This window comes from Naegleria lovaniensis, assembly GCF_003324165.1.
Source record: "Naegleria lovaniensis strain ATCC 30569 chromosome Unknown tig012, whole genome shotgun sequence".
In the NCBI taxonomy this organism is placed as follows: Eukaryota; Heterolobosea; class Eutetramitea; order Acrasida; family Naegleriidae; genus Naegleria; species Naegleria lovaniensis.
The window spans coordinates 183,948-197,941 of record NW_025407834.1 but is presented as its reverse complement, the minus strand read 5'-3'; the positions used below and the strand labels follow the sequence as shown (position 1 = coordinate 197,941).

Here is a 13,994-nt window from a genome sequence, read left to right as displayed (position 1 = left end):
TGTGCGTGACCATGGTCGGGAGTAATTGTTTTGCCAATTTCGTGGTCGTTGAAAAGTTTGATAAGGCATTTTGTTGTGCTTGGTGTTAACGTTCGATCTGTGTGTGTGTTTCTTGACTTGCTTGAAGTCGTAGTGGTTCTTGGTCTTTGCGGGTTCATTGGTGTGTGAATTTTTAGAAAAAGGGGATCTAAGGTTAGATTTCCAAATTTGTTAGTTTGACATGAATGAAATTCCTTGTTATTAATCGTCATGCTCATGGAAATACACTTCATTAGTATGAGAACAAGTTGAATGAATTTCCGTAATTAATTTCTCTAGTATTGATCTCATTCGTTCGTCATTCTAAGAACCTTTACCTTAGATGGAAGCAAACTTGCCAAGAACTGAGTCACAAAGAGACTGTTTTGTGAGAGGAAGTAGATAGATTGTGCGAATGGTGTTGCGGCTGAAATCTAATGGTCATGCTCAATTTGATTTGCGAGGTTCATAACAATTTCTTCTTCACTCTCAAAGTCACAGGGAACGACTTCAGTAACCACCGAAAACTCACCAACTCAGGGCAGGTCGTGCTTATGAAGCTAAACAGTACTTCAAAATCAGATTGAAAAACAATTCCTTTACAGTTGCTAAATTACGATGTTCTCCATTCAATTTCCTTTTAATGGATTCCAAAGTCGTGGAAAATAATGGAATTCGAATTGGTGAGCAAGAAACAAAGTTTATCATTAAATGGTGTCGTAATGTGAGGGATCCAAAACAAAACAAATCGAATTAATTATTCGTCATGAAGGTATGAGAAAAAGTTTAATAAATTATTTGAAAAAATTAGCCACCTCATAATGTAGCGTAGTATTGGTCATAGACTTTTTGTACTTCAGAATTGACAGCATTTCTGACAGGAGCCATCTTGTTGTTGTCCTTATCTGGATAAACTCTGTTGGTTAAAAAGGCGGTGAAAAGTTGTCTGTCAGGATCACCACAAACTTGAGTACCAGTAAAGCCCAAATGTAAGAAGGTTTTCTTTGAAAGTGAGCCACAGGATCCGTTTCCTTCAGCGTTGGTGTCCCTATAGTGAAATATTAAATACGTCAATTCCAAATCCTTTAAAAAATTATGAAACAATCAAACCTACCATCCCAAAGCTCTTGAACTTTGTGTCACATTCTTGACAGTAATGAATGTGGTAAAGTGGTTTCATTAATGAAAACACCTCTCGTTCTGAACATTAATTCATTCATGAAACGGTAAACATCAACCATTGGTGAAAAGAGGCCAGCATGTCCAGCAACACCACCTTGTGCGTAACAATTTTCATCAGAAACATATCCTTGAATCAACTCATGATGATAAGAATTGTCCATCCAGGTTGGTGGAATGGTTGACTTTTCCTCTGGTTTTGGAATGAATCCACTTTTTGTCATTTGTAAATTACTAAAAACATGCTTTCTAACAAATGCTTCATAATAACATGTCTCATAACCTGGAGCTGTCAATCCAATTTGTTGAACACAATCTTCCCTCAAATCAGCTTTGGTCATTCCTAAAAGTGCCATATTCTTTTCAACCACTTGTCCGATAATATACATCATGGAAATCATTGACAAGTCACTATAGACATAAACTTGTCCAGGCTTATTTTGCAATACTTGATTAATCCATGAATTATAAATCTTGGAAGCACAGGTAAACTCTTGAGGTGGATGATAGAATTGTGTAGCTGGGCATCCAAAGGCTGTTGAGCTATACCATGGATCTGGATCTGGAGGGAATCCACTATTATGTAACAACAAATTCTCAATGGTAATCTCTCCCTTTCCATTCACAGCAAAATTAGGATAATATTTGGTGACTTTATCCTTCAATCCAATCAACCCTTTCTGATATAAGAGAGCAGTGGCGCTTGTAGTTGAAATGACCTTGGTACAACTAGCCATATCAAATTTACTGTGAAGGCTCATCGGAGTTGAATTTTGATCATAAGTAAAGTGTCCAAAACTATTCGAGTACAAGATGCCATTCTTTCTATCAGCGACCAAGAATACGGAACCAGGAAAGGCTCCGTTTGAAATTGCCGAAGTCATGATTGTTTCAAGATTTTTCCAAACCGACCTCGGAGGAAGTTTACTATTCCCGAATTTATTACTCGTGTTTGGGTTGGTTGTAATCTTCCAGGCAAGTGCCACAGAGGAGGTCAGTGTCGCGACCCATAATATGGCTAAAAGTAGCAGCAACAGAGTTGTCGACGCTCCTTTCATTTTTTTCAACATGTTTTGTAAAGAATAGCTCAGGGAAGCAGCTTGACAAGCACATCAAAGCTTTATTATTTACAATCGGGTATATTTTGATTTGATAACTTCCAATTCTTCTCGTGAGGGAACATAGTAATAATTGCTATATTCACAATTCGAGAATTTCATAATAGCATCATTGTGTTTGCCATGCACCTTTCCAACCATGGCATTCAATAAAGTTTCATATTTGTCAGTATTTGATGAATATGAAATGAAAAGTAGTCCATGATCTCCTGTGACCGTTCCAAATGGAAATGATTGTCTAAGAATTGGAATGATATCTCCATTGGGTCTTCTCATCCTAGCAACGTGTGAAGTGGGTGGCAATTGTGAAATTTCAGCTCCATATGCTCGTTCTCTTCCAACAAATTCCTCTTGTTGCTTCACTGTGTACTTGGAATCTGGATTGTGATGATGCACCCACTTTTGGTGTAATAAAAAACTTCCTCCTGAATTATTAAGGGCTGCTTCTTGACGATCTTCAACACCACTTGGATTGACTATGCCATCAATGAACTTGGTTAAATCTCTGGAATCTTGGTACATGAAACCGTAATGTTCTTGCACATTCTCAATAGAGTCTTTTGGAAGTGCATTAATGAAATCATGAATGGTCTCATAGCACAATGACGTAGATTTAGCTTTCACATGCAATACAATTTCACTTTCTTTGAAAGGCATGGATCCAAACTCTCCACTCTTGGTGTCAAAATCTGCAGTGTAACCATCAGGTTTGTGGAACGTTTTTGGATCCTTCAATGCAAGCTGATGCCAAAATCGAGTAGATAACCCAACACTTGCCATCACAGGTGGTAATTCATCTTCATCGTTAGGAGCGTCACTGCCATTCGATAATTTGGTAATAATTTCTGGAACCTCACCAACAGCTTTCAAAATTTTGGCATAATCCTTTTGAGCAAACGAATCTTTGAGTTTGATGGTAATAATCGCCATTTGTGCATAATTGCCAGTGATGACTCCGGACTGTGGGTCTTTAAACTTCTTTTCCTCTGCTTGTACTAATGGCATCCATGAAGGTGTCAACTGTTGATGGTTATCGAATACGTCGGAATGCAAATTCCATTGGTCATCATTCATCATCATCTTGTTGATCATGTAATATCCTCCAGAAGCCAACAATGCTGTACCTGTGAGGGCTTCAAGAGTTGTGCTCCTCTCATGCGTGAAACTGTTTGATTCAGGAATCTCATGATGTTGCTTTCAATAGGTGTCTCAGTAATCAATGTTGTAATTATTTTTTGATGTTGTTTGAAATGCAAACATGGCAAGTTTCGCTTTGTGTTAAATTTGTCACGAGAGATTCATCCGCATTTGCGCGTAGCAGAAAAAACTCCGCATGAGAGAATGAACAATGTCAAGCATTACCTTTCAATAAATTCTCTCAAAGTCCTCTCTATAACACCTCTGTTCATCATCATATTCCGAATGAGCATCATTCTTACCATTGTTGTCTCCAAGATCGACATTTCTATTCATGATCTTGATACCAACAAGATTCAGTGCAGAGACAAGCATTTTGGATTTTACAGTAAAATCCTTCTGTAGAGTGAGATGGCTCGATTGACTCACACCAGAGAGATCAGGCATGGAATTCACTTCAAGTAAATAGGGATTCAAATTCTCATCAATCAATACATCAAATCCAAAAATTTCAAAACATCTGTGAGAACATGCATGATAGATTTCATCTTGTTTGGATTTGTCGAAAATTGTCAGCATAACAGATTCTTTGACTAACACTGTTAGACGGGTCCAAAACAGATTCCAATCAAGAGCATGTTTCGAAAAATGTTCTTTCAGTTCTTTGAGGGACAGGTTACAGAAAAACCCATATTCTTTCTTGATCGTTTCGTGTTGGACCTTATTCTTCTTATCATTCACAGTGTTGTTGGTAATGTGAATATATGGATTGTTGAGAGTATCATCAGAATTAGAATATGGCTCACTTGCTAACCTCACAATACCGTCTCTATAAAGATAGAGTCTTTCTGTTTCACCTCCGACAGCAAGAACAAACAATCTTAAATCAAATTTTTTACCCTCAATGAGCATTGGATTTGAGATGTACTGAGACACGACAATCTTCTTCTTTTTGATAGAATTTAAAGTCTCTTCAGTGATGTGGCAGGTTTCAATTTCTGAGGAAGGTATGGATGGAAATTCTTGTGAAAGCAAATCGTGAGAGTTGGCATAAATTCTAATTCCTCTTCCCTCTCCGGATCCAATGGGTTTAATAATCCATCTGTAATTCGTAGTTACTTGTGATGTCTTTAAAAAATTAAGAAAGAGTGAAATTTGTCTTGGAAAATAAAAAGTGACTGGTAGGTAACAAGATTTGAATTGAATCGTATGTGGAGAATGTTGTTCATCCACACTCTGAAAATTAAGAGCCATTAAACTCTTGTTTGATAATTGGTGAGAATTTGGAAAGTGATTGAAATAAGTGTAAGAAGGAATAATTAATTTCCAGTCATCATGTGTATGTGGAAAGGTATGTCCCCAAAATACAGCTGTGTAATGTCCAATCTCATCCGCATTGGGAATCATGGAAAACCCATTCTCTTCAAAACTTGAACGAAGCACAGATGAAGGAAATCTCAATTCCTTTGCTCTCGAAATCCAATATGAAAGTTTGATAGGTTGAGACTTGTCAAGTATTGTCGTGTCAGTAGATGTTGTGGTATTAATCATTGATGAAGTACTTGTGAAATTATTGGAATGAGTCGATCCATTCCGTTCCTCAAGTGTTAAATGGCTCTTAATTTCCTCTGTTTGTAATACATCATCATGATTCAGTTTGGTTTCAACACTCATCACACGATTCGTGCCAATTGGTCTTGCCTCTCCATCCCTCAAATGTAAATATTTACATGTATCTCCAAAATTACAAAAACCCTTTTTCCGATAATGCCAACACACTCCACGTTCATGTTTTCCAATAGATTTAAACAGTTTAATCCGGGTACATGTAGTATTTGTAGAAATGTTAGGCTCTTCATTATGTTTTGCCATGGGGATGAATGGCTGGTGATGATGAGAAGAATCATGTTCCGACATTTTTAAATTTACAAGAATTAATTAAATAAGAATGTCATGATCATAATATTAGAAAGATGTAATACCACTCAAATGTTCTTGCAACACAACCTCTCATTACATGAGAAGTTTTCATGAAACGGGGAGATGGCCCGGTTTGGAAAATGGACCCGCATGATGATGACGTAAGAAACGCAACTAGAAAAAATTGTAAAAATCGTCTCTACTCATCAGCTTAATCATCATCCGATCGCGACGAATCATCATTCTCATTATCCTCTTCATCAGCCTAAACAAAATAACAAATGGGAAATTTAATAGCGAGTATCTTTGGTGGTTTATTCAATATGGAACAAGAAGTCCGTATTTTGATTTTGGGACTCGATAATGCCGGAAAGACAACAATTTTGTATCGGTTACAAGTCGGAGAGGCAGTAACAACAATTCCTACGATCGGATTTAACGTAGAAACCATCACATACAAAAATATTAAATTTCAGGTTTGGGATTTAGGAGGTCAAACATCAATTAGACCCTATTGGCGATGCTACTATGCAAATACAGACGCAATAATTTATGTAGTAGATTCAAGTGATAGAGATAGAATGGGTATTGCTAAAGAAGAGCTTTTTGCAATGCTTGATGAAAAGGAGCTCAAAGACTCTATACTTTTAATCATGGCTAACAAACAAGATGCTAAAAACGCAATGAGTGTGGAACAAGTGTCGGAGCAACTTAATTTAAGTAAGATAAAAAACAGAACATGGACAATATTTAAAACATCAGCGCTGAATGGAATTGGTATAAACGAGGCTTTAGAATGGCTCAGTGAAAATATTAAGAATAGAAAGTAATTTTATGATTGTCAATGTTGAAGAGAGCTGCATCAACTGAGCTGACTTTCACATAAGAGCCAAATCTCCAAATATGCACTGTCACTTTTATATGCAAAGAATTTTCTACTGTATAAATTGTAAAGTAGGATCGAAATGAATTCTCGATACTTGTTGAAAATATTGGTGGATTTATTGTTTAGTTTCAGTTCTCACAAAAAGCTTTCTCTGTCTGCCTCGACTGCCATATGAGCCTCGTCCTCTTCCTCTCGAATAGTTCGTAGTTTTCTTGGTGTTAGGATTTGTGGCTGGTGTCACGGCTTCTTCAATTTCACCTGTTGGAGAAGGAGCAGAGGGTGACAATCGTACTTGGCTCTCTAAGGGAACGTTTGGTGGTTCAATGTTAGAATTACTATCTGCAACATCTCCTTCCACAACATTGGGGTTAGCTGGTGAAGCAGATAGTTGCCCAATTTCTTGCTCTGTTGGAGCGCTTGGCACTGTGAGTAAAGAGGCCTCGTTTTCCCAATTCGACGACTTTGAAACTTCAGTGTTGGATGGAGAAGTTGTGACGCTTATTGGTACATCTAACGTTATATTAATGTTGGAGGAGGTGTCAAAGTTTGTGGAGGGTGACGTCGTTGAGGTGGTAGAAGTAGTAATTTCGCTGTTCATAAAATTGCTCTTGAGCTTTGTGGTCGAGGACATGCTTGAATCGTCCATCTTGATATTATAGCCTTGAGCATTGAACATGGCATTGTTGGAGGAAAGTGGATTACTGTCAAAACTCGAGGAAATGTATGGATACAGTGTTTTTCCATAGAGGTAAATGTGTGAGGATGCCAACTCCCTTAGTTGCTGAGCTATCACTTTGTAGGACAAGCCAAGGATGTACTCCTTGTCGCATCGATCTAAAATCTTCTCTAACTTTTGGACGCCATCCAAGACGGATGCTTCAACGTGATCAATAGTTTGCTGTTGCCCAAATAATGAACGAGCGAGAGAGTCTAGAGCAGCAAAATCGCCATGAGTAAGAATTGAAACTTCTTTTCCAGATTGGCTCATTGCCATTTGGTCAGAAAGAAACATTGACCTCCTTTCGAAGGAGTCTGGATGGGAAATGTTGAAAAAGTTCAAAACTTGGATGAGTTCTACAATATCCTTTGCTCTCTTTTGGTCCATTGCATCGTTAATAATATCCTCCTCGAACTTTACAGGGAATGCAACTACTGGACGTTGCTTTAACTGCTCTTCTAATTGTTGAATAGTAGCCTGCGACTCTGACTCCGTTTTCTGGAGCTTCTCTTGAACTTGTTTGTTGGAGTTTGTGAGATTTGAAACAGTGAGTTCTAAACTCTTGATTGTCTCTAACAAATCTTGGATCTGTTTTGTAAATTTCGAATTTTCTTCTTTCAAAGTGTTGTTTTCTTTGACAATGGAGCTGTTCTCCTCCATTTTCATTGAGATTTGATGTTGTTGATATTTTACGAACTTATCTTGTTCCATGTATTGTTGTCTAAGCATCATTAACTCGCTATTAGCTTGGTTAAATCTGCTTATATGCATTCGAATTGCCTCTTCTCCTTGTTGGATTGTTTTCTTTTGCTCCTCAATAGTATTTCTCTGGGTAGCAAGCTGTTGTGAAGTTTCGTTTTTGTAATTCTCAAATGACTTGTTCACATCTGAATTGTCGGATTTTAGTCTGGAATTTTCTTCTTTAAGGGATTCAATTTCCTTGATTTGACAAGAAAGTCTTCGATTTTCCTCAGTCAAGTCGTTTAGCTGTTGCTCATATGAGGACAACTTTGTGACATTCTCTTTTTTGCTATTTGCTTGAATCGAAAGTTGGTATTTTGTGGTATTCAATGCTTGAAGTGCCTCTTCTAATTGTTGATCTTTTTGTTTGATTTCCTTTTGTAATTGTTTTACATCTTTTTCCAATTTAGACTGGCGAGTTTCATACTAAAAAGTGTAAAACAATTCATTGTCAAAAGTCTTTCACTTACATCATTGAAAACTTTAGACATGGAGCCTTGAATGAACTCTAGAGTGTCCAAAGATTTTGACTCTGATTCCAATATTTCAATCATTTCTTTTAGCTGCTTTTCCTTCTTCTTTACTTCTTCAATTTGAGTATCAATCTTTTTTCTCTCAATGCTCTCGTCGAAAGACAGTTCCTTCTTGTTGAGAGAAGCAGGAATTGTTGGTAATACTACCTCAAAGTCTAATTGATTTTGGATCTAATAAATGAGTTGAACGATGAAAGCTCATATTGCAACACTCGGAATTTGCAAGTACTTACATCATCTCCAAGTTTTTTGTGTTTTGCGATTTGCTTTCTGTAATTTCTAATTTCCTTGTTAATTCGGTTGATAAGCTCATTGTTAGGCTCCTCTCCGATTGTGTCATTTGACTTCAATGTGATGACTGGTGGTTCAGCTAGTATTGGAGGTTGATGTTGTGATGACGGAAGTTGAGCTGAAATATTCTCGTCTCCGTTCAATGATGATGGAACTTTTGGGTGGCCAACTTGCTGCTGTTTGGGTTGAGGCTTCTTTGTGTTGGGAGCAGAAGCTTTCTTTGGATTGGTAAAAGCCAGTTTTTCTTTGACCATTATTACAGTTTGGTTGATTTGGGAATAAATTCTTTGTCGTTTCCGATCAAGGCTTCTTCTTCTCAAGAATTATCAAGACTAAAATTCTCAACAACAAGAATAACTACTACTGATATATAAAAACAAGTACAATTTCAAGGACTATCAAAAACCGGATCGCAAATGAATACAACACCGAGCAATAATACACTTTGGAAAGCGATAACGTGATTCCAGCGTTTCGGAATTTGATGAAGGGAAGATGGTGAATTTTTTTCCTTGATGGTGAAGCCTTGAAATAATTTCATTCAACCAACTCGAGGACGATGGCAGTTTGAAAGTGTTGTCATCCTCAACAGAATCAAAGGCTCAATAGCGCGCTCGAGTTGTATTTGAAGATGTTCAATTTGAACGTTAAAATTCGAAAATGAAAATAATTTGAAAAATGCATGGATGGTATTCGTTGGCAAACATGTTCGAAATTAAGGAAAGTCAGATTGTTCGTGGTGAATTAGTTTATTTAGTTGTTGTTGTTCGGATTAATACCACTCGTGTTATTATTCATTGAGGAAGAAGCTTGTTGAATAGAGGACAATGAAGTAAACGAAGCTGGAGGTGGAGATTTCTGCTGCAAATTCTTCACAAAATTATAAAAATCAATGGTAAAGACGGAAACTCTCCATGCATGCTTCTTCTTTTCAACATTTGAAGGATTTTCAACAGAAAGTTGTTTATAATCCTCATTGCTTAGAACTATTTTGCAAGGCTTATCTGGAAATTGACTTTGATATAAGGGAACATAATAATTCAAAATTTGTGTCCTATTCTTGAAAGCAGTAACTGTACATGGAAGGATCAATTGTTGATTATTCAAAACTCATGAATGATACGTACCTAAAACATATTCTTCTCCTTTCCATTTGACCTTAAAGAGCTCCAAATCCGATAATTGATTTTCTCGATCCGATGATTCATCCACAATGGAAATGGTTTTTGGGAATGGGACAGATTTTTTGGAATCCTGAGCTTTTGTTTTTCTCTTTTTGGATTCTGAGGTCGAGGTGGATGATGTTGCAACATGTTTTTTAGATTGTTGTGCTGATGGAGTGCTAAATGTTGGAACATGTTCATGCATTTGATGGAAAGGTCGTTTAAGGTGTTGTGGTAGCGAGGAAGGTTGCTGAGTATGTAGAGGAGTGGATGTGTAGGAATGCATTTCATAATTGCTATTGTGTGGATCTAAATGTGGTCGATGAGGATATTCATTCGAGTATGGAACATGTTTTTGAGGAGAGGATGATGATGATGTGACATTGGCATGATACCTGTCATGCAATGAGCTACTCGAATAATGCACGTAATGATCTACATTCGAATCATGGTGTTGATGATGTGAGCTGGAACTATTTGGCACCTCATGATGTTGGTAACTGGCATGCATGCTGCTTGATGCATGATCCCCTGATGGTATTTTCTTTGGTTGTAGTTCATTACATGTATGGGCATCATGGACATGCATGCATGGATTCGAAGTGGTACTACCTGCATAATAGGATGATGGCCTTTGCTGTTGGTGTTGCTCGAGCATGAATGTGTTTGGAGTTGCATTACTTTCATATCGATGTTGAGTTGGTGTTGAGGTTCTGTTTGATGTATGAAACAAGGAAGGATGATGTGATGTCGGTAGAGGAGGAGGTGAAGAAGAAGAGGAGGCAGTACTTTTTAAGGCGGATGTAGAGTTATGAGTTGTGTTTTTGTCTTTTGTATTTCCACTCGAGGTAGATGCAACAATGGAACCTCTGGATGACAACACATGTTGCAATTCTCTTCTCAACTCTCCATTTTCTCTCTCCAAGTCAGCAATGATGTTTGCCTGATGTCTCAATTCACGTTCCAATTCTTCAATTCTTCGAAGGTTGCTCTGTTGTGGTTCAAGTGGGTTGTAGGGCGGAAGAGAAGTTGCTGTTGTTGTTGTTACAGGCGATGATGAATATGAACTCAAAGTCGTTGTCGGTGGAAGGGACGGTATAATGTGAGAGGAATAATTGGGACGCCTGTATGGTTGAACTTGTGAGATCAATGCTGATGCGCTGTGTGTCGATGTTTGGGCTTGAAACACCTGGCTTTCCCTGTAGTTGCTGTTATTGTTGTTGTTGTTCGGTACTACATGGTTGTACCTGGAAGATGAACATGTAGTAGTTTGACCTACTTTGATTTCGTGATGATCATCATGCCGAGGTGATGACTGGAGCGAGTTCACCTTGGTGGTCATGCTCAAAGAGGTAGTTGGTGTTGAATAGCCCAAAATACTTGGGAGATGATGTTGTTCTTGACTTTTAAAGGTTTTGTGGGATGGTTGATCCATTGACTTGTTTTCATCATGTTGATGAATACTTCCATGCAATAATTCATGAAGAGAAGGAATGGTTCGTAGAGGTTTTGCTGAGGGTGTTGACATGTTGAGTGGATTGGTTCTTTGCAACAAGAATAGATGAGAAGTATTTCTTTCTTCAACAAGTGTTGTAGTCACGGATTGAAAAACACGTCGATCGAGCTGTGTAAGAGCTGCAGTAACTCAAGGAGTTTGGCTTCTGCAGTTTGTTTGGAGAGAACAATCTTTCAATACACCACTCCTCGCACTTAAATGTGTTCGAACAAGGAAACACAATGAGAGAGGTGTTGTTTTTTATGGTGGTGTTTATGTTGCGTTCCAGCCAGTGACACAGCAACTTGTGAAAAGTGATCACCCGTTCATGAAGTACAACAATAATGTACGAATGAGAATGATTCATTCACATCCCTTGTTTGACCTCTTTTGAAATGTTTGAGTTTGGCCTTTATCCTAAACAATGTGCGGTGAATTAAGCAATGGATGACATTTGTGTTATGAAGTTGTGACGTTGGAAGTCCGTTTTAGATAAAGTCGAAACAAACTGAGCTTTTCTTTACTATTGCGGTATGAAATAAAGCATGCGATACTTGCTTTGAACCCCTGCTGGATCTATCTGTGTCATGTTTTGAAGTCGCATCGTGAACTCCAACAGCAAGAAAGCACGAAAAGGGAATGGAAGTTTCGGTTATTGAGGGAACAATTACCCAACCATTCAGATTCAACAACAAACACAAACGTCTTTGGGGTTGAAGTCAATTGCCCTCGTCGAAAGGTAACCAAATTGTATACACGGAAAGACAAGAAAACAATAACATCTTGTTGGAGGTAAAATTGGCCATTGTTGCGCTTGGAAAGGGGTATCGGATAAACAACATATCAATTCAAGATGCGAACAATGTTGGTATCAATCTTGCCTTTTTGGTACGGGTTGTTGGTGAAGCCAGTTGCTTCTTTTAAGCATGATCACTTATCTGCATGCAACGAATGAAAACACATAACTATTTTGAGCAAGAACAACAACATTAATTTTGTCAAATGAAGTAACTGTAATGATATTAAGTAAATCTCCTTAATAACAATTAAACGCTCAAGTGTTGTGAAATAGATTGTAAGGTTATGAATTTGCTGGGTGAGTTCTTTTCAGCTCGTGATATTTACCCATGCAGGCCGTCGCTTCCTTAATAAGAGCTCCAAACTTGCGTTCAACCAAAGGAAATTTGGTTGCAAGCATTTCGAGTGCATCAATGTCGAGTTGCATGTATGTGGTCAATTGTTCTGCATACTCGTTGATAATGAGTGATGTTGACTTAGAACGGTCTTGAGGGATGTTAAATGTATCCTACATGCAATAGAGATTGGTATCGAGGCTGGAAAAGAAGACAATGAAAAATCATCGTTGCACTCCGTTGTTTTGGTGATCATGTCGGCACATTTCACTGCATCGATGGATAGCTCTTCGTCATTAAATTGTTTGTGATGATGGAGAATGATAATACTGTAAAGCATCATGATGAAAGTATTTCCAAGAAAATCCCATTGTCCATAAATACTTCGAATATTTTCGATGGCCATGTTAATTTGTTCGACTTTCTTATCCAAATTCTCACTGTGAACCGTAGAAGAAGAAATGGAGACAGCATATGGGCTAGAGTTGTTCGACGACTTCATCAACGAATCAAGTAATTGGTGATATCCTAATGGGTATTCTGTGTTATTCGTTTCTATTAATGTTTTCAAGTGTGAAAGTTGTTTTTTGAGGTCATCACCTGAGTCCGTTGATATTCTACAATTTCCACCCCTGAACATTTTCTCGTTGGATGCAGTGATATAACTAGAAATTGTGTTAATATTGGTCTGAGAAGTACTGCTGTTAGGAGTAAAATAGAGGAGAATGTTTTCATAATGTCTCAACAACTGTTCGTAAGATTCTTGTAAAATGGATTCTGAAAGAAGAACTGTTCGTAATAGGAATTGAGCTTCTTGCATGTTAGGTTGGAACTCTTTAACATAAAATTTGACATGGTTTAGATAATACTCTGCTTTTTGTCGTTCTCCTTCACCAATCAAAAATATTGCCAAAAAAATGTAAACAGCAATTAGTTTAAAGTCAGACACTTGATCAAACATGGCTGAAATTTTGGATCTAGCTTTCTCATACATTCTTTGGCCAAGGCTTTTTTCATTCAATCGCTGCAAGCAAATTGCTTGTAATATGGATATTAAAGCAATGTCTTTTTCTCCAATTTGTAAAAGTATTTGAAATAGTAATCCATATCTCCAGTGAATGGTTCAGTTGGAGGAAGTAAAGCCACCTTAACAATTTGATGAACTAGATCTCGCTCAGAATTGGGCAAAAGTTTGTCTACAATCTTCTTGAATAGTTCAAACGAAAGCTTGCTAATGACCTGAGGATCTGATTTGATGTTAGCAATGTTTTGATAAATGATCTTATAGATGCCATCAATGTTTTCCTTCGAAAGAACACTAGTCTCGTCTTCATCTTCCATGTCATCCTTGTGTTTTTTGGGACCTCGCTTTACGTTTCCAATGTAGAGACAAAAAGTACGATTTTCTTTTGCGCAGTGAGTACAGGATATGTATAATCGCATTTTCTGTGTCTGAGTTTACATAACAAGCAAGAAGTGTTAGCTTTTGATGATGAAGGCGTTGGTGGAGATGATGACTTGGACGATCGAGTTTCGGCACGTGTTGAACTTGTGGACGGAGACGTTGACTTGTTACTGGTAGTAATGGCGCCATTGTTGTTTGCTGAATTGGTTGGACCTGGATCTAATTGATTGCCTGTATATCGGGTTAAGAATTGTTTG

At 37.7% G+C, this 13,994-nt stretch overlaps 8 protein-coding genes across 8 annotated transcripts; 1 reads left to right on the top strand and 7 right to left on the bottom strand.

Moving 5' to 3' along the window:
• Positions 1-834: 834 nt before the first annotated feature.
• C9374_001191 (uncharacterized protein) lies at positions 835-2,081 on the bottom strand (the record flags this gene model as incomplete). The annotated part of the gene is made up of 3 exons (XM_044687616.1): positions 835-1,066; positions 1,133-1,164; positions 1,257-2,081. 3 exons carry the CDS (start codon positions 2,079-2,081, stop codon positions 835-837), a joined length of 1,089 nt encoding a protein of 362 aa, XP_044551589.1.
• A 243-nt stretch (positions 2,082-2,324) lies between these two features.
• C9374_001190 (uncharacterized protein) lies at positions 2,325-3,395 on the bottom strand (the record flags this gene model as incomplete). Its single annotated transcript, XM_044687605.1, has 1 exon — positions 2,325-3,395. One exon carries the CDS (start codon positions 3,393-3,395, stop codon positions 2,325-2,327), a length of 1,071 nt encoding a protein of 356 aa, XP_044551588.1.
• A 285-nt stretch (positions 3,396-3,680) lies between these two features.
• C9374_001189 (uncharacterized protein) lies at positions 3,681-5,369 on the bottom strand (the record flags this gene model as incomplete). Its single annotated transcript, XM_044687593.1, has 1 exon — positions 3,681-5,369. The coding sequence occupies one exon, from the start codon at positions 5,367-5,369 to the stop codon at positions 3,681-3,683; it is 1,689 nt and encodes a 562-aa protein (XP_044551587.1).
• Positions 5,370-5,653: 284 nt separating this feature from the next.
• On the top strand, positions 5,654-6,202 carry C9374_001188 (uncharacterized protein; the record flags this gene model as incomplete). Its single annotated transcript, XM_044687582.1, has 1 exon — positions 5,654-6,202. The coding sequence occupies one exon, from the start codon at positions 5,654-5,656 to the stop codon at positions 6,200-6,202; it is 549 nt and encodes a 182-aa protein (XP_044551586.1).
• Positions 6,203-6,373: 171 nt separating this feature from the next.
• C9374_001187 (uncharacterized protein) lies at positions 6,374-8,795 on the bottom strand (the record flags this gene model as incomplete). Its single annotated transcript, XM_044687571.1, has 3 exons — positions 6,374-8,143; positions 8,188-8,421; positions 8,484-8,795. 3 exons carry the CDS (start codon positions 8,793-8,795, stop codon positions 6,374-6,376), a joined length of 2,316 nt encoding a protein of 771 aa, XP_044551585.1.
• Positions 8,796-9,294: 499 nt separating this feature from the next.
• On the bottom strand, positions 9,295-11,232 carry C9374_001186 (uncharacterized protein; the record flags this gene model as incomplete). The annotated part of the gene is made up of 2 exons (XM_044687560.1): positions 9,295-9,614; positions 9,669-11,232. The coding sequence occupies 2 exons, from the start codon at positions 11,230-11,232 to the stop codon at positions 9,295-9,297; spliced, it is 1,884 nt and encodes a 627-aa protein (XP_044551584.1).
• A 1,200-nt stretch (positions 11,233-12,432) lies between these two features.
• On the bottom strand, positions 12,433-13,326 carry C9374_001185 (uncharacterized protein; the record flags this gene model as incomplete). The annotated part of the gene is made up of 1 exon (XM_044687549.1): positions 12,433-13,326. One exon carries the CDS (start codon positions 13,324-13,326, stop codon positions 12,433-12,435), a length of 894 nt encoding a protein of 297 aa, XP_044551583.1.
• A 59-nt stretch (positions 13,327-13,385) lies between these two features.
• Positions 13,386-13,775, bottom strand: C9374_001184 (uncharacterized protein; the record flags this gene model as incomplete). Its single annotated transcript, XM_044687538.1, has 1 exon — positions 13,386-13,775. The coding sequence occupies one exon, from the start codon at positions 13,773-13,775 to the stop codon at positions 13,386-13,388; it is 390 nt and encodes a 129-aa protein (XP_044551582.1).
• Between the last annotated feature and the right edge of the window lie 219 nt (positions 13,776-13,994).